This window comes from Varroa jacobsoni, unplaced genomic scaffold, assembly GCF_002532875.2.
Source record: "Varroa jacobsoni isolate VJ856 unplaced genomic scaffold, vjacob_1.0 scaffold_1046, whole genome shotgun sequence".
NCBI classification, from domain to species: domain Eukaryota; kingdom Metazoa; phylum Arthropoda; class Arachnida; order Mesostigmata; family Varroidae; genus Varroa; species Varroa jacobsoni.
Genome location: NW_019213948.1, coordinates 30,343 through 49,099, shown reverse-complemented (window position 1 = coordinate 49,099; position 18,757 = coordinate 30,343). Strand labels below are relative to the sequence as shown.

Genomic DNA, 18,757 nt, shown 5'->3' with positions numbered 1-18,757 from the left:
CGGGTTTCCCTGATTTACTTATCATACGTAAGTGGTGATTCTGAGGTCTTCCAGTGTGAGCACTTTAAGCTGAGCGCAAGGATGTGACCTACCTCTAAAAGCTGCTTACCAAAAGAGCATTTAATGCTCATTTATTTTGCAGCATACACAGGTTGTCCTAGAAAGCATATACTATTAAATAAATAATATTTAATCTAGTATCCGTTAGGTATAGGAGATATATTTTTTAGACAGATTCCCTTTCCTTCGATCCTGTCCATCTAAATGGAGTAGAAGCAGAGTCAGAAATTCAGGTATATGATGTCTCCAGTTCTAGTTCTACAAGGCAGATGCGACACGATAGGGTCTTATATGTGCCGATTTTGAGTGAAACTTATTATTAGATTATGGAATACATATCGTTCGACCACGAAGACATATCTGAACTAAGCCGTTGTAAGCGAACATCTTAAGTAGGTCTGACTTTTTCCCTCGGATCCAATGATGTCTGGCCCCTTTATTTATAATACACCATATTCAAGGTAATTCAAGCTCCTTATGTAGGCTGTTTCTTTCCCAAATTAGAAAAAAGTGTAAAGCACCATTTTTTCAAGTTTTAGCTTTCAAAGCAACTCTTGCTTTTCCTAGACTTCCCTGAGTTACCCCAATTGGCAATTGCTCTACTGTTAGCGTACTTACCTTTGCTTCGACGTCGCCAAGACGCTATCGGCGGTTTCTACAAATAATCAAGGATTTTTCATTATTTGAAAATACGAGACGTTCCACAATGTCGTTCACAGCACTAAAGTTTTCGCTGTCCTACCGGAAACCTGATTTTAGCCGGAATTGACTTAAAAGATAACACTATGAAATGCAATTACCGGTCCTGTTGTTGGTGCTCAGTGAAATTTGGTGCTCAAAAATGGTCTTAAAAAAAGGGTCGCTCCAGTACCTGCTTTTGGTTTCCAGTAGGAAAAAAAGAAGCTTATTGTAGCCATTTTTTGCTTTCAATATGGTCGTATGTAGGAAAAGACCCATCTGCGATGATCATCAAATAAAAGGTACTTTCGAAAAGATCAGTGTTGACAACGCTCCTTATAGATAACAGTAAAAATATAGCCTTCATAGGTGAGATTTGCCATGATAATTCCTTTAAGATATTCCGAGAAAGATAGTTTGCTTTACGACGAGATGTTTTTGTCGGAATGATGGGGCACCACTTAAATCGTTTATAGCGACTTTAATGCAGCAAAACCGCTCTTGTAGCATTACCTATTGGAATGCGTTTTATTAGGACGAATTATTAATTATTATTTTCGTAAATTTATGAAAATAGTACATTTTTTTAGAGAAAAAACGTGTCTGGAGCACATATTTATGCCAATAGTCATAGTTCCAGGACGCGTGCTTAAACACTTCAATGACCCGAATCTGACATAGGTCTTGCATATCTGCCCATAACGATACGTTGCTAAAGGAAACGTCGTAAATCTTTTCATGACCGATAAACATAAACGTTATAAAATCAATTTGTTGTATACGCGCAATATCATTTAACTCTAATTTCGCTCGCGGATATTCTGTTAAGCGTCGATTGAGGCAGAGAGTATCTAAGAATTTCAGTTCACTTACTTAATCAGGCAAATTTTTATGGTTTCCATATGGAGTGAATCTTAGCCCCATAGGTACGTTAGCATGTTTTGCTATTTGGGGTTTTTTTTTTAAGTATCCATTATAAATACATTCCTGCCAGACAGTAGATGTGTGTCTCAACGACGTTTTCAATAGATGTCTTCCGAATGCTATCCAATGCAGCTCTGTACCCAGCTGTAGCGTTTGTCGTTATTAAATAATAAAATACCCTCTCTAATCGATACGTAAGTATCTAAATTGTAGCAGATTCTTCAACTGAATTGAAGATCGAAGCAACATTAGCAGAATTTTGCTCGCGTTTCCGTGCAGCGGGAATTTTCACGGTAGTAGTTTATAGAGCAACGGCTCGAGTCTGGAAATAACAATGGTACCTTCGCGGTAATATGCCTATTTGCCAACGTTATCTTGTTTCGCTAGCGATGTCTAGAACAAATATTCCATTTCGTGAAGGAGGCATGATAAGAGTGTTATTATTATATTATCATCAGCCGTCTGTATCTATTCAAGGAAAGGGCTGGTGGTAGAAGATCTTGTTTACGAGTGTCGACGCTGTTATGTAGGAATAGCTTTTTCTGATTGCCATCGACGTACACAGTATTGTTGTTTCTCGGTAAATAGTATAGTTCAAACAACAAATATAACATTATTTACTTAATGCTATAAGCATTAGTAATTGACATAACCTTATGTCGACCTAAACTAGGCCTAAATAAACGACTTCAAATAAACTCTAGACCACGGAATTCGTTTACGAAGTTATTAATAACACCGAATGTAATAATAAGTACGCTGATTATGATTTACTTCTCTATAGAAGTTTGCATGCTACTGCGAGTTCATCGCTCAGTCATGCCCGATTGGCTTGAGTGTTATGTGACGACGAAACTGATCATTACTACCTCGTAGATCGCACGGTCCATTAAATTCGTTAATTATCAGTAGGACGTTTTTTTCCGAATTTTACCGAAATTACCGAAGACGTTTCAGAAAACTAGAATAGTTCCCTGGCGCTACTAGTCGGTCTGATTACGGACAACTCGCCGTTCGTACGTATACCGGCACCAATGGTGGATCTTAACTGGTTTGTATATAGGAAGGTTAAATTGTGTTATGTTTGTGCGTTACCATACTCGGCCTCAGATAACATGCATTAGACAAGAACATTAAATAGATTTACCACTATTTCTTTGCTTAGGCTTTCCCTCTCTTCGCTTTGTTTCAAGTCGTCTTAGGCCTGCGCCCCAGACACACGGCGTGTGTCTGTGTACCAGACACTGTTCGAGAGGCGCCTCTGTGGCAACATACGTACACAGCCAATCCTTTTGTTGGCAGCGATTAGCAGCGGAGTAAAGTTTCACGTACTTGACTCGGCTCGCCCAGGATAGTTTGCCCATTGACCCGTGTTCTTTCCCAACCACTCTCGCTGGCGACCAGCTGGCCCAGGCATTTATTAGAACAAACGAAAATCTCCTCGCTAGCTTGTTCGGTTTCTGCTCATGCTCTTGTTGGCTTTAGGTGATGAATTTATGTCTAGTTATTAACTACGTTTGCCCTAATTATGCAGTGTCTTCTTTACAGAAGCGCCTCTAGAAGTCACTCGGACTGAAAGCTATCCGTTCTGAACATGATAGCCTCCTCTGCATGTCAAGGCCAGGGTCATTTTGATGACCTTGCCGACTGGCTTAAAAAAGCCAGATGATTGATGAGCCAAAGGGGCAAAGAAATTAGCCTTTTTTTTTTTATAGCTCACCTGCACGCGACATGGCCCGTTTCGTTGTCCAATTTTCACAAAAGGACTTACGATCGGTCCACGTTCAATCGTTTCCGAAAGGCTCGTATACGTTATCTCCACGTAGTTAATGGTCACATGCCTATAGAGTACGATAAGGTCACATGTCAGAGTTTGGAAATCATCTTGCTCATCCAGCCCATATGCTAATCTCGTTACCATGCGAAACGAAATTAGTCTCAACCTTCCCCTTAGGTTATTACTAGTCTAGGTAAAAATTCATACGAGCTATATCTGCTTAACGCAAAATAAATGTGACGTCTTTTTTTCAATTCAATCAGATTAGATGACCTCTACGTCTGATGTACTGTATCATTTGAAAAAGCTTTGCTTATCATAGAATTAGTAGCAGCAGACTTGCTACTTCCGAACCACGTTCTTCACCCCTGTCTGGCAGTTCGTGATGGAAGGCTGATTTGGTCATTTGTGAATCATACTTCGTTCACGTACTAAAACTTCATCACGTTTAATAGTTCTCTGTAACGAATTAAATTTTTACGAGCCCTTTGTTTCGCGATTCGCTTTTCTCTTCAAAGGTCTTCCGAATGATCTGGTGACCTACTGGCGTCAATATCCGTACGCGTTTGGCTCAACGTTCTGCTCAGTTCGCAATCTTGTCGCCGAGATGACAAGTAACACTTCGGTCTTGACCATAGTGGCCTTCACTCTCGAAAGGTACGTACGACAACCCCTTCGGGGACTGTTGTGGAGGTAGCCGAATTGTTTGATGCCACTTGAATTCGTCCATTACAGAACATGCCAACAGAGAAAACATGTTTTGGACGTAGTAAAATTCGTATATGATACGCTCGTATCCTTCGGGCTTGATCAAAGTAACTTCAAATTTCACCCGTTAGGAATAATTGAGGTTTAATATTGGTCCCTCTTTGCAGGTACCTGGCCATTTGTCATCCACTGTATAAGCACAAAATGTCGAATCAACTACCACGGGTATTGAAAATCCTTACCATTGTCTGGCTTATTGCATTCGTGTCTGCGTTGCCATTTGCTGCCCGTAGTGGACTTCGATATGAGTTTGGTAAGGATGAGCTATGCTGACACATATAGTAGCTCGTCATAGAAAAAACACTTTTGTTATCGTTTAGTACTGTGGTATTACAGCTCTTTTTCAAGGTTATTATATAGCTTTAATATATGTTCCATCAATAGTAAACATGTTAAATTACTGCCTCCATGTTCCATTACACATTATTATTTCTTTGAACGACTTAAATCGAACGTGCCAGGCTCTTTTTACGAAATAAATTTCACTTGCTCGGATGATCAAATCAAAAAAGATCTTCTAAATTTTCTCTAACACTTAAATAACTTAAAATAGTAAATCCTGTTTTTCTGTGAAATTGCTGTTACAGTAAATGACATCCAACTAGATGACTCGGCATTTTGTATCGTGCAGGGATCCGACAGCGTGAACATAGCGCTTTTTGTCGGCTCCACCGTGACCTTCTTCATTTTGCCAATGATCTTTATTATAATATTGTATATGAGAATAGGTTTTAAGTTACGGCGATCCACTTCGTACAAAAGCGCGTATCAAGCAAGTCTTAAAGAGTCGTTATCTTCGGGAGAAACAATGAAACCTGGAACAACTACGAGTGAACCTGTAAGGAAATTTTCGCTCATTAATGGCACTCGACAACAACAACATCATCTGTCAAGTTCGCGAAAAATTATTAAACTTCTCGGTGAGAATCGGTCATTTTTTCTATTGACTGCGGTTTTATGACCACCTGTTAAATATATATTTTTTAGGCAAAAGTAACGTGCTTTTAAAGTGTAAGTTTATTCAGAGTTGCTTTATTACATTGAATCCTAGAATCACTAGAAAAAAAATATAGGTGTCCACGTTTTAAACGAAGAACAGCAGCACCTTCCAAGGGTGTGGCTGGGAGAGCTATTTTCAACGGTAGCGTGTACGATTTTTTGAGGCACTTGGTTCTATTATAATTTATATACATACAAATACGCACATATGTGTGATTTTCTGCAAATGTACATGAATAGCCTAGATAAATATAACTAATTATCTCCTTAGTAAAATCGCTGACAATGGAAATGACAAAGATGTTCTAACGTACGACAGCGTGATAAAGACGTGCTTTTAAAGTAAACAGCCTTTTAGTAGATGAACTTGCCAATTAAACGAGACATGTCTCAGCGCTTCTTCTGGCTATAATGTCGACTTCATCCTGGGGGACAGAGCTCCTTTATCCAATGGGCCTTCGAAATATTATTCTTTGTTCCTACTCACTCGACGGACCGTTGCTCCTAAACGACCATAACTTCTCTCAATGGAATGCTTTAGGCAGTCCGCGATGCTGACTTAAAAAAATCTCGCGCTCACGATGGAAGTTATAAGAATTCTTATCTACTAACTTACGTGCGTTTCCTGACACAGCCATCATCTATTTGTTGCGGAATTACCGTTGGCATTATTGCCATTGCGGCCCCTAATGCTGGTAAAATGTTGTCACGTGAAGGTCAAGAACAACATTAGGACGCTGGATGTTTAAGCTGAAAAAGGTTGTAGAAAGGAGCCAGTACAGACAAAATGCAAAAATTGACTGAGGTACTGGTGGGGGGCATCAAATTAGAACGGGTACACACCAAAGGCATGGAATAAGCACGAGCCACGTCCCTCGCGGCAGCGTAGCACGGCTGGTCAGGCAACACGTCATCAAGCCATGCGGCGGATAGTAGCAGGGAATATTGCATTGATCCGAATAGACTGGAACGGCGTAATTTTTTTGCAACGTTCGTATCAGGGTGACAACGTAACATGCAAGCAACCAGAAGCAGTGGAGGGAGCATTTGAGCACCTGATTATTCAAGCCTCAAAACTGTTGAGGATAGATTCGATTCTCACGTGGCTCCTTTATCGCGCGATCCCATCTCTGTGAAATCTCTGTGTCAAGTACGTGATAACAGGCTCGAGTGGCATGTCGACATAATCTGATAACGCTCGAGAAAGTATATAAAACAGCCTCACCTTTAGTACGCAGTAAGGTATTGTGAAACGGATCGATCCAAATGTGATTTGTCGAACAGATACGCTGTATTTAAGAATCTTCTGTTGCTTCGATATGAATTTGTTCTCATAGCTCAACAGGCACACGCCCCTTAGAATGCTATTTGCTACACACAGTGCAATAAATCTAGGCCAAAGCCTTGGATTCACTGACTTGACCAGGGCTTCAACAATAGTATCGTAATAAGAAAATACGATGGACATTTCACTGCAGTCTTAATAAATCCTACCATTTCATGATAACCATAACTTCTGTCTGTAGGGGTCAATTTAGTTGAATCAGTTTCACTGGTCAATAAGCGCCAACGGCTGGAACACTGACGCTATCTGCCTTAGGGATGACGCGCAGAATTGTCTAGTAATAACGTGTTGGCCTACCAGGCTTAAGAACACATAAGGCAGAATTCAATCCAGTTCGTGCTGGAACAGCCCTGCGGCCGTCCAAAGTAACGCTCAATATTAGTACTGCACATCATACTGGAACTATATCGACTTGTTTGATCGTTGCGTTTACTCGCCGTTAGACTATGATGGCGCACATGTCGCTTTACAAATAATATGTTTTCCAGAGGGCGCTAAGTTTTTTTTATAGTTAACATTTCATTTTTTCGTATACGTTTCGCAACTTCTTTAATGTCTAACTGTGTTTATGCTTTTATTCCAGTGTGTGTTGTAATAATATTTTTCATCTGTTACGCTCCTTACCACGGACAACGACTGATGTACGCTTATGGGACTCATATCGGATGGACACATAGGTTACGAGCGCTCAATGAAGAACTCTTTTATATCGCTGGTATGTACGAGTAAAATACAAAGATCTTTGTAAAGACCTGCGTATAAATGTATTTAAAAATTCGATTTTTCGTGCTCCCGATGCTTTGAGCTTAAGGTGAATGTTATTTCATTTTAGTACGAGGTCCACAGTCATTGTGGGCGGGTTGCTCACTCGTGTCGGATATATGTATAATTGATATCTACTGCCTTTCGTTTAATAAGCGATAGTCACAAATGGTCGCTACCATTTTTACCTATTGTTACGTTAGCCTTTAACATCTTAAGGCCTTTCAGCAAGCAAGTATAAGACCTACTGTTTGTAAGTCGACTTCTGGAGGTAGACCAGCACATTAACAGAAAACGGGCGAACAGAGGAAAGCATCTGGGGATTCGTAAAGCGGTTCAATGCAGCAATATAAATAAACGTTCCACCATGTTTAAAGAAAGGCCATGTACATTATTCTGAACACTTTTTATAACGGTCTTCTAAGTCTGCGCATATGCGCGCGTAACGAAGCAAAAATGTGTATCTATGGGAGGGCAAAAATGCCTCTCTTGCTTTAATACGGGTTGTTCACTTTTTCCTCTGCTTTCGAATGCAGGATGCCTCTACTTTGTGAACTGTACCATAAATCCGATTCTATATAACGTCATCTCCAAGAAGTACCGCGCCGCTTTTAAGCATACGTTGTGCCGTTGTTGTGGGCTACGCGCTACTTCCACCTATTCCCAAGGTAAGTGAAACGAAATCAGTTGAAGTCCGCACGTTACGGGTCCTGCGAACGAGGAAGAGAAGCTCGACCAGCAAGGTCGTTAGCCGACACTAACGTTTCCTAACTATGTTGTATGCGTGGCCTACGTTGGAAAATGTCAGTTATTTTTTCTGACATAAAACGGTATATGCTTAATTTTCGAAAGTCGATTTGTTTTCGGTTTCACAGAGAACAACTCGATATGGACGTTAGATAAGCAAAATCACGGTAAAGAAATTGTCTCGTCCCCGATACGGACCCATATGGTTCGCGTGTATTTTAAACGGACGGTATATCGGGTTAAAGTATCCTCTTCATATCACTAATTGTAATAGTCAACTCCTTTCGTAGTTCGCTTCGCCGTGAATTGCTTTTGTTTTTCCTTATGTGAGTTGTCTGTGGTCCTTTTAGTGCTGCGGATAACATTTGTTCGGTTGTTGTTGACGATCAGCAAGGTACAGGTTTATCCCGAAATGTTCGATATCACATTATCTGTACCCAACTGCAGCTCTCTGCTGACTCCATACTTTTAAGTCTAGACAAAGAAATTTCTGACCGTTTACCAAAATAAATACAGCTAGATTCTTCCCAATAGGTGTAAGGGTTAGGCTCGTTCTCAACAAGGCAATTCGAGCCTTCGGCAGCAGCTATGATAAGCTGTTTCGGGGAACTTACAAGCACTTTTCTAGTAACTTCGAGCGCTCTTTGGAAAAGGAGCTTTCACACGTAACGTACATTGTCTCGTGTTTGTAAGTGTGCCGTGTGCTAAGTTTGACTAGCGCATCGCCTTGCGAGCATTGTAACACGATTTCCGTCATCCCCCTAAATTTTAATTGTAATTATTAGATTAGATACTCATAGCCGTACTCTAGGACCGCAAGGACATGTGCAAGATCTAATCAATTCAATTCCCTGCAAGAAGTTGTGGTTAGCATCAGAACGTAAGTTGGAATCGAGCCCTCAAAAGAACTGTATAGGGTCAACTGTTCGATTTGAAAGCATTGTCTATCTTCAAATGCTTGATATAGTATAACCACTCTACGATGCTTATTGTTAGGAATTGTGAGACAGACCTCAATCGGCTAGATCTAACCATACATAGTACCCAAACGGAAATCAGCGCGTTTACCCTAAACCTTACTTCCGTCATTCACAGCTGTTCTACCTAAAGCGTTTGAGCAAATCATTTGAAAGGACCTTTGGCGTATCAGTGTTCACATAACGAACCAGTAGCTGACCAAGCTGGAATTTCCTTTCTGGAAAGTATTCAAAAGGAAAATCCGGACTGGACAGTCTAAAAAGGTATATCTTTATATGACATTGTAGGCACCTTTTTGACGCTTCCTGCATTACGGCCAACGCTTCGGCACAGAATTCTATACAGGCTGCAAGAATCTAACGTGACAAGTTCTACATTTTTTAACTTTATATATTGGCTCTTGATGTCAGCTCAGTACCCACATGATTTAAATGAGGTCGGGGCACCTTTACGGCTGTTAAGCTCTTTCAGCTATCCTTTAGACAGTACAAAGTACAAAAAAAAAAAAGCTCATTTGAGATGAAATTAAGATTAAATCAACAAACCCGTGCTAACAACTGAAGTGTTTAGCTGCTTTGTATAGTGAGTCATTTCATGATAATACTACTAGTAGTAATATTTACTATTAAAAAAGTTTTCTTGGAGCGCAGCAGTAAGTGATTACTTTTGTCGTTATTTCCGTCTGGTATATGAAGAAATGCTTGATGATTTAACTTGATTCGCCTTACGCTAGTACCGGTCATTTAGTGTACTAAATTTTATAAAACTAAGATAAAAATTATAAAATCATTTCCATCGCTTCACTGCTACTCCGACACGGTGTGACCCTTCATAAAACCCACGTGGATCTCGAGGTATCCCACTATGCATTAAACTATCCTGTGACCTGCCCCACATACATAAACATTATAGTCAACGAGATGTAAACAGCCGTCGTAAATTACTCTAGCGAAAGTTATATCATCTGGTCGGTCAGTGTTTGTTTACATTAGCACAGAACGAATATTGCAGGTTGTTTATTACACGCCGAACTTCTCTTGGGACCGCGTCGACTGCTACGGCATCAGCTGCTGAAGCGATATTCTGATTCTATTTAAATGGCTTGTTCTATTTTTGTGTGCGTATTGCTTCACTGCAGGAGATCATCGCCTCTCGTACTCTTCGCTCGGGATGTCCAATCAACAGCGGGCATTGGAGCGTAAACGCTACTCTGAAGGCAACCTGGTATCTGTCGGCTCGATGAAGTTCGATTTGGCCCTGCCAGTGCCTCTAACGCATTCGGGCTCGGTAATGGTTGGCGACCCGATGGCCAGGGTACACGCAGTAGACGCTGGCCCGTTAGTCAGCCGCGCGAGTCTCATCCAGAAAACAAACCACATAGCTACATGTTTGCCGAACGATTCATCAATGGTCCCTCACGTACCGATTCACCATACGACAACATGCAATCCTTGTACTACGACGAGAACTTCACCGGTTGCCCTTAGGAGTCTCTTGAGACGTAATCGCTCGGTGTCAATGCGATCTACAGTGACGTTTCTGGACACACCGTCAATCAAAGGTAGAAATTCTCGTCATTACTGCTGTTAGGATAAAAGCTCAGGTGACTTGATTCTTGTCTCAACTTTTGTCCTGCTCATGATTCGGTTGCTCGTAATGGCGCCAACGAGATCTCTGCTACTAGATATACTAGTACGACACTAGAAACGAATAATACAGTAGTAACCTTTACCTAAAAAACCTAATCCTCATTTCTGCATAATCCTAGATGTATCCGGTCACTGGTTTTGCCTGGTAAAACGAGTATTGGTAGAGGGTAAAAAGATTATACGGTGAAAACACTCGTCACAAGGACTGTGCAATAGTTTTCTTCCTAAGCTTCGTTTCAAGACAAATAACCCAACCCATACAATCACATTTCACTCTTCACTTTCTCACTGCATATAATATTTTAATAACAACACATATTATCACATTCCATAAAAGATCAATAAGATACCCTAAGTCAAAATCCCACTGAGAGCTTGAATCCATCTTCGTGCTTAGCTGCAATAATTAGATCCATTATTTGTTATGCGCTGCATTTTGCATTGATAGCCTAAAGCTTATGCCTAATAATTCTCAAATAGAGTCCGCATAATCACTTTTTACCTCGCAGGCTGTATTCGTGATCCAAGCATCTGGTGCATAGAAGAAGTCGGTTGCGATGGCCGAAGTCAAGAGGTCGGCTGAGCTGTAGACCAGTTTACTCGCTACTTCACTGGAATTTGCACGATGGCGCGGCAGTCAGAGATCTCTCTTTTCACGCTGTCTAAAATCCGCCGAGCTCCAGCGGGCCTTGCCGGATAATGGGGCAGGCACACCTGAGGGAAGTAAAAAAAAGAACCAGTCAAGGAACGGGACACAGCGGACATGTGTTCGATGGTTGGTCGATGGGTACATGGCTATCGCAAGCGTGTAATTGAGCGGAAGGAGGAAAAAGCTATTTTGAAGTAATTTTTCAAATGAATCCTTTATCCCAAAGGAAATCCCAGAACCTCGCCCTCACAAAACAAGCTTGCCCAGGTCTTTTTAACCGCAGAAATGGAAGTGCTGTTTGTTAAGGTTTTCGAACATCTCAGCGTATCAGAATGAAATATCCCGAAAGACGTTCCGTGCAGTGGCATGCTGTCATGCAGTTATGTAACACTATCTATGTTCTAAGCTGTTCAGCTTCGACCGAAAATTGGCAGAATGACAAGCCCACTGATCAACGTGGCTTGAAACTTCTGAACGTGCACTTCTACCAAATAAATAACTGAAAGAGAAAGACGAGTTCGATATTTATCTTAACGAATCAACTGAAGTGAATAGTCGAAACTGTGATGTTGAGGATCTCGCGAGCTCTTATATATATATATATATAGATATGCGAAATGAGCGATCAATATCTTCAGGTGTGATTTGATAAAAATTGAATTTATTATGTACATTTGTCGATGTATGATATCGCAATGGAGCCATTTTTCTTACCGCTGATAGTACGCCACATTTCTCAAGTCGATGTTCTTGTCGTAAGACGCTCGTCTTGTGCTTAACTCGAAACTTAGAAGCACATACACAACAAGCTTCCATGTGGCGAACAAACATTCTATCGTTCCGGAATTATCTGCTCGACTCGAAAATTGACTGGGCGACATACAGCCTAATACTATAAATATTTTAAATAATAAAGAAAGTTAGTGAATTTATTGCCATTCTAATTAAGTAAAATCAAATATAAACTGGGCAAAATATACAGAACCGGAAAGGAGTATAGAGCAAGAGATATCGAACAGCAAAAAAAAACGTGATAAATTCCTATAGAAATGGATATATACACCGAATGAATGTACATATGTATGGCAAGACGACAAATAAAAACAATATAAACAAAGGTAGGCAATGTGTTTTCCATCTTAATTCATTTTTCGTTTGTTGTAATTTCCGATACGTATGGGTGTAGTTTTTCGAAAGCAAAGCTCTAATGCCAGACAACTCTTCAGGCCTTGAATATTACACGCGCCTGGGTTTCACAAGCGAGCTAACAAGAGCAACAACAACTACTACGACTTTTGAAAATCGTATAGAAATATGAGATTTCCCTGCGGCCACCAATTTTATTCATTCAGAAGACTTTATTCATCTCTCTCTTTATGTGCGACAAGGGCAGATTGCGATTTTTAAGATTCTTTTAGCAACACAAAAGAGAAATGAAGACAAAACTTTGGACACTTTGGATGTTGTTCCTCCATTAACGAAAAGCGAAATGATTTAGGAACTAGTAAAGGCAGTGCCAAGAATCGCGTAGCGACAGAATGAAGCCTTACGGGACGTATTTGTCAAACGATGCATGTTACCGCGACACGCTGCCAAAGCGCTTGGAGCCAACGGACAAAAAGGGAAAGGGCCCCAAGCCAAGGGGCTAGCCCATCGACAGATATGACACTTGCAGGGCAAACTGCTATTCAGCCAATACATTGTTACAGTTTTGCCAGCTATTTTTAGTGATGGTTTTGTTAATAGGTCGTCGATGCCCGACCTTGTTCACGGTTTGGATTTGTACCTTTATTATTGTTGGTATTACTCTCTTCGCAGTTGGTGCTGTCGGTCCAGTAGTAGTCGCCAAATAACGTGAAAACACTCGGCTGAACTCGGGGGCGAGCCAGTGAAACGATCCGTTGCTAGATGCATTCTGTCTGATATTCTGTGAATTTTAGCCTACGAACACAGTCGGCAGGAAGTCGCAGAAGGATCACGCGCCGTAAAGCACGTTTATGCACTATCCAATAAGAGGGAAATAGCGACAGACGGTGAACCAAACACTCATAGTACTCCGGAAGATGAAAGAATATCGGAGAGAACAGCCTGATTTTTTAGGACTATTGTATAAGATATTCTTCACTAGGCAGACTAAGTATAGCTGTGTCACGGTCTACTTAATCTGGGAAAGTTAGCTAAAGCAATGTGTTTAGGCTCTGTGATGTTTTCTCAATAACAAAAAACTGCTGTGAGATAGCGATTAAGTTACTTCTTTTTTTGAGAATTTAGAACAGTTCTCATTTTTCATTATTATGTTGTTTATGTAAAGCATTACACTTGACGTTTCAGTAAAATGTATGTATGATAAATTAATTACACGTTTTTAAATTACTTACCGTGTGTCCTAATGAGACTGTGAATGTAAATATTGACCTTGAGTTTGGTTCCCATCGTTATTTATGTATTGTAGGATATCCCGATCGTAAACATCATTGCTGTTGGCTTAATTTTTCTAAAATGTCTTCATCTAGCCATAATTAACAAGCATGCTGCCAAGCAGGGTTGGCAAAAATCGTTACCAGAAATTTGTAATCAGGAGAACAAAATACAAGAGAAAAATAAAAACAAAATATTACTTTAGTAATTACAAATAGGTAGCTCCCATGCCGTATCATATACATGTTGAAGAAACCCTAGGTAAGTTTAGAAGGACTTACTCCGGTCGGACTTTTAGCAAAAAAATCTTTTATACTATTCCCTAAAAAAAGTGGTCCCGAAAAATTTTTAAATGCTAATAAAAAAATGTTTAAAAATATCTTTTTGATGCTTGCATGTATACAAAAGTGTCTCTACAAAGCTGAAAGCAGGAACGTCTTTTACAGGAAACTTGTAAAGCGATCTCTGCGAAACACTTGTAATTTTTCCGACATCAGCCTTTAGCCAAACTGCAGGCAGTGTAGACAGCATATATTCACTTAAAAATAAAATTACATTTAATAAAGAAGATTAGCTGGGTTATGAAGATTCGAAATATTTCAACATACGTTTACGTTCCGATAAAGGAAATGGAAACATCGTCGTACAGGTGGTTACTAGAGGTCGAATTTTATCGTTGATACAAACTGTTGTTATAATACCAAGATCGAGTGTGTCTCGTTATTTTTTAGGAGGACCGAAGGCAGACTTACTTATTAACGACCTTGAACACTTCCGTGTCCGAAGCCGTCAGAGTGCTATCGCGAGCCGTCTGTGTCAGGGAACTTGATAGCACTAGATTATAAAAGCATACAGCTTTATCTAATGCAGTAAAGCATGACCCAGAAAGGCCAGCATAAAAATGCAGTGACAGTAGAATTACTGAATCACTTTGAATGAATGTGTATACGATATGATTGCGGCCTTTGGGAAAAGCTGAAGTAGAATAACTGTAGATAATTACGGATTTAAGATAGATAAGACAAAAGCAGTCATCCGTATACCAACGATTTAATGGAGGTCCTCTTTTTCTTTTATTTTAGATCAAGTCTGTGATATTGAGCATTTTTCACGTTCTCGTACGTGTACGTACAAATAGACAGTTATTCAAAACGCTTCAAACGCTTCCGAAAAGCTCCAAGCAAATTTTCAACCTCGTTCTAACCCTGCAACTATATTTACGTATAGATACGCCGTGTGGAAAATCAGTCGAGTTTGTCCCACATGTTAAGAAAATATACTATTTTCTTAACATGTGGGACTCTGTTCCTAACAGAATCGTAGTGAAACCCCACAAATTGCAGACGCAAGCGGGCAGGCAGGTAGGCGGACGATCGGGCACGATTTGTTCATTCCTTAGCAGAATAAAAAATCTACCTATTCAAGATAGGCGAAAACAACCTATCAGACGCGATGATATCAGGTCCATTGCATTTTCAGAGCTTTTGAGCTATCTAACATGTTGAGTCGGTCTTGAGCTTGTCTTCAATAAGGTCAATCTTCAATAATAATTCTTGAATAAGATATTCAGTTCGGAAAAAAACGTATCCTTTTTTCCATTTTCTGTATATGACAATCTCCGTGCATCGTCAACAAATCTATCTACATTATAGTTACCCTACGGTGCTATATACGATACGGACTATGTTAATTAGTAGTCCAAATTTCTACCATCTATTGAAATGCTAGGCTTGGAAACATCGTAAACTTCCGTGTCCCCCGATGGGAATCTGCATTCGAATAGGCTCTCTTGTTAACACGACGAAAAGCTATACCGTCTTATCTATGTTGCGATTCATTTTCTTTATTAAAAGTTATTAAAAGCGCAGTATTAAAAGTTAGAAGAGGCAAAGTGTACACGTTCATTGATATGCAGCAGCAGCAGCAGCAGCAGACGCATAGCGACAGACAACGTAAAACTGTTAAAAAATTTATATTTCGTTATTGTGAAGTAATTAAAAAGAACCGAATAATAGTTTTACAAGTTCGAATTTCTTAGATAAGTGTTCGAACGAGACAATGTATGTAGAATTAATTTTAAGGTCTCTCTCACTGGGGACGCTTTAGCCAAAGCACGAAGCCTGAACTGAAGCTTTTATGATCAAAAATAACAGAACGTCATAACACATTTCTGCTGCGTTGTGTCGAGATGGAAAAGGCTCCATGTATTTGACAACCTATGAAAACAGACAATTGTTGTGGCCTTACGTCAGCTTAAATGTCACCAAAATGTTTCCTGTTTACTGTGTGGATTTGTTACTGTGTGGATTAATCAGCGGAGTAATTTATCAAATATTCCCATTCATTCTAGGCCACCGGAACAAACCGTTAGCATCATCAACGGGCCTCCACGTCGTATCCAAGCGGTTTTTATAATGCCCCACAGTACTGCCTCCTAATCCATTGTATTCTACTGATTTTCAAGAGAAATGAGTACGCTACAAGCGAAGCGTTGCCTTAGCATTTTAATCTGTGCGATTTCCATTTGATCTACCTCTATTCTGTCCAATGTTGCTAGTTCCATCTTCGTGAATTCATCGAAGTGTTCTGTATGACTTCTGACTGATCGTCACATCACGTAATAATTCAATACAATTTATGACGGAAGCACCCTGACAAAACCGCTGCTACAAGAAAACTGCATTCCATCTATAACTATAAATATGGGCTTTATTTTTCAGACTTTCTTAAGGACAAGTAGACCCACACAGTTGTATTTTTAGTGCGAGCAACAATGTCATATAAACCCTATATTCCTTAGAGTTCCTGACAATTTTCGGCTCTAAGTAGTATTACATCCTTGCGACACCAGTTTCAGTAATGTCTATTCAACTTCCTCGCCACTGCTTAACGATCTTCTTCTAACAAAGACCTGCATTCGCATCGTTTGTCCAGATTCGAACTTGCGGCGTATTCAAGACTGACTTATAATAACAGCCCCATTAGCACTGATCTAGCGGCGGAAGTTAAGCTTATTCTTATGTAAGCCAGTGGAGCCGCAACCTGTGTGACATGGTTGCTATCACAGCTTTTGAAAGGGTTAATCTTTTCCTATTGTACATTTTGATGCTCACTCAGACGAGCCTAGGTTTTTAGCAGCCTCCGATAACACCGATCCTATGAAGTTCGGAAAGTTCTGTATTTGCGTTCACAATTTTTCAAGCTTCAGACAATAACTAAAAATTACATTTTTCAAATCAATCGTGCCCAGTGACCTAAAGTGGCCTCTTTCGCGCCTGCGATAAGAATTTAGGGAACAAGCCGGTGTAGAACCGATAAGCAACAGAATAACGCACTGCGAGGATAGTGTTCAATGAAATCGCGGATATCTTTAGTAGAATCGTTTTCAACAAGTGGCCAAGATCCCTCTACAGAAGTGTACAAATTTTAAATATCTCAGATCTTCAAGCTTACTGAATGTGCGAATTCAAAAATAAAAGCTGTATCAGATATTCGCTTCTTCTTACCGAACACGAACCCAGAACAACCGCAAGATATAACAATAACAAATTCTATCTGTTGGATAAACGAGCTTGTTTCTTACGAGATTGTCTTTTGGCGCTTAAAGTTAAGATTTCATAGCTACCTCTATTTGGGTACGGTGTGCTCGAAAAGAGTAATGATACCATGATGTTAACTATATTATGATCGTGATTATAAATTAACCGATTTAAGGATCACTGATTAAATATGCGGTTAACTCACGCTGTACACAAGCACGTGCACACGATGTTTTTGTAGTCGGAAGATGCAGACTGATCATTATCGTTGTTAGCATACCGACAGAAAATAAACAGGTCCGAGAAAAATATCTGTCTAGGTTACTCATAAATCTATTCGTTGATTACGTACGTTGAAAACTGCGCCTTCATCTCTAAGGATACAAGGACAAATAGACTAGTTGTTTCTTTGGTGTTCACTAAACGAAAAAAGCAGCAGACGAATTGGCCGCCCTTAGTGGCCGTCTAGGACGGAAACGTGATGAACATCTGTGCCAATGGATCAAAGGCGGCATCTATTCAACAGGGGGCAAAATAACGGAAAATTTAAGCTGTTTCGATACGCGTCAGCAGCTTACAGTTTGTGGACGACCATGTCTAACTATGATTTTTTTTCTCCATTTAGATATAGTATGCTTTTTATTGCAGCATTATTATGGTGAAGAGTATTAGATGCGATGGTCTCGGCAATGATATATTACCTAAATGCGATAGGGTAGAATATGTCCCTAATGGTCATGAGCAACAGTAACTGAGCTAACAAAGAGGATGTTCGTGAAATAATGTTTGAAGTAACATCGTGGTATTCAATAAAGGTGGATCTTACTGTAGAAACTTACCGATTCAAATAAAATTGTGTTTAAAGGATTGATGCTCTGCTTAGATATTATTATAACAAGGCTAACTAGTTGTTGCTAGTTATAGCCTTAGCCATTCCACCTACTTATGACATGTTTCCGCGACATGGATCTCAGGTCTATTTTTTTTTTCTATTTTGACTTATATATATTTTCTTAATTTCCTCGATGTTCTTAAGGATCTGACAAAAATGCCCAGAATATTATTACAGGAAACACTTCGAAAAGGTAGCGGAAAATGTAGGCAACGATAAGATTTTTCCGAAAAAACAAAGACCCAAGTCCCAGCCTAATTTACAAAATTCAGTCTGAAAACGCAAATTAAGCGCCTCGGCAGTGCTAGCGCTGGAAAACTGATTTATTCTATAATGTATACTTCGTATGGGAAAGTTGGCGACCCTAAGGTATTTTTTAAGTGAAGAAACACTTAATTTGCCCGTTCTTATGTTTGCCATATACTTGAGGTTACGTAGGGAGAAATATTTTGGACTGAATATGAATTTATAAGATGTTTGCAGGTTCGATGCCTAGCTGCTCATTCTGCAAAGCAATTTATTAATCTGGTCTCATTGCCTCGAAGAGATCTACTGCAGATTGAGTGCGTCTC

At 39.9% G+C, this 18,757-nt stretch overlaps 1 protein-coding gene and 1 long non-coding RNA gene across 4 annotated transcripts in view; one reads left to right on the top strand and one right to left on the bottom strand.

Annotated features, from left to right (window-relative positions):
- Nucleotides 1-11,282, bottom strand: part of LOC111266033 (uncharacterized) — a 39,243-nt gene extending 27,961 nt beyond the window's left edge. Inside the window, exon 1 of the long non-coding RNA XR_002683825.2 lies at nt 11,190-11,282. This is a non-coding gene — a long non-coding RNA (uncharacterized LOC111266033). The remainder of the gene's footprint in view (nt 1-11,189) is intronic.
- The window catches only part of LOC111266030 (pyrokinin-1 receptor), a 36,423-nt gene extending 23,966 nt beyond the window's left edge, over nt 1-12,457 (top strand). For 2 of the 3 annotated variants that reach the window (XM_022843144.2, XM_022843143.2), the window contains exons 4-10: nt 3,958-4,096; nt 4,315-4,460; nt 4,795-5,127; nt 7,135-7,266; nt 7,850-7,981; nt 10,177-10,599; nt 11,197-12,457. In XM_022843144.2, coding sequence (XP_022698879.1) covers nt 3,958-4,096; nt 4,315-4,460; nt 4,795-5,127; nt 7,135-7,266; nt 7,850-7,981; nt 10,177-10,599; nt 11,197-11,270 — 1,379 coding nt within the window. In that variant the 3' untranslated portion in view covers nt 11,271-12,457. The remainder of the gene's footprint in view (nt 1-3,957; nt 4,097-4,314; nt 4,461-4,794; nt 5,128-7,134; nt 7,267-7,849; nt 7,982-10,176; nt 10,600-11,196) is intronic. The other variant, XM_022843145.2, reaches the window with a different exon arrangement.
- Nucleotides 12,458-18,757: the final 6,300 nt, after the last annotated feature.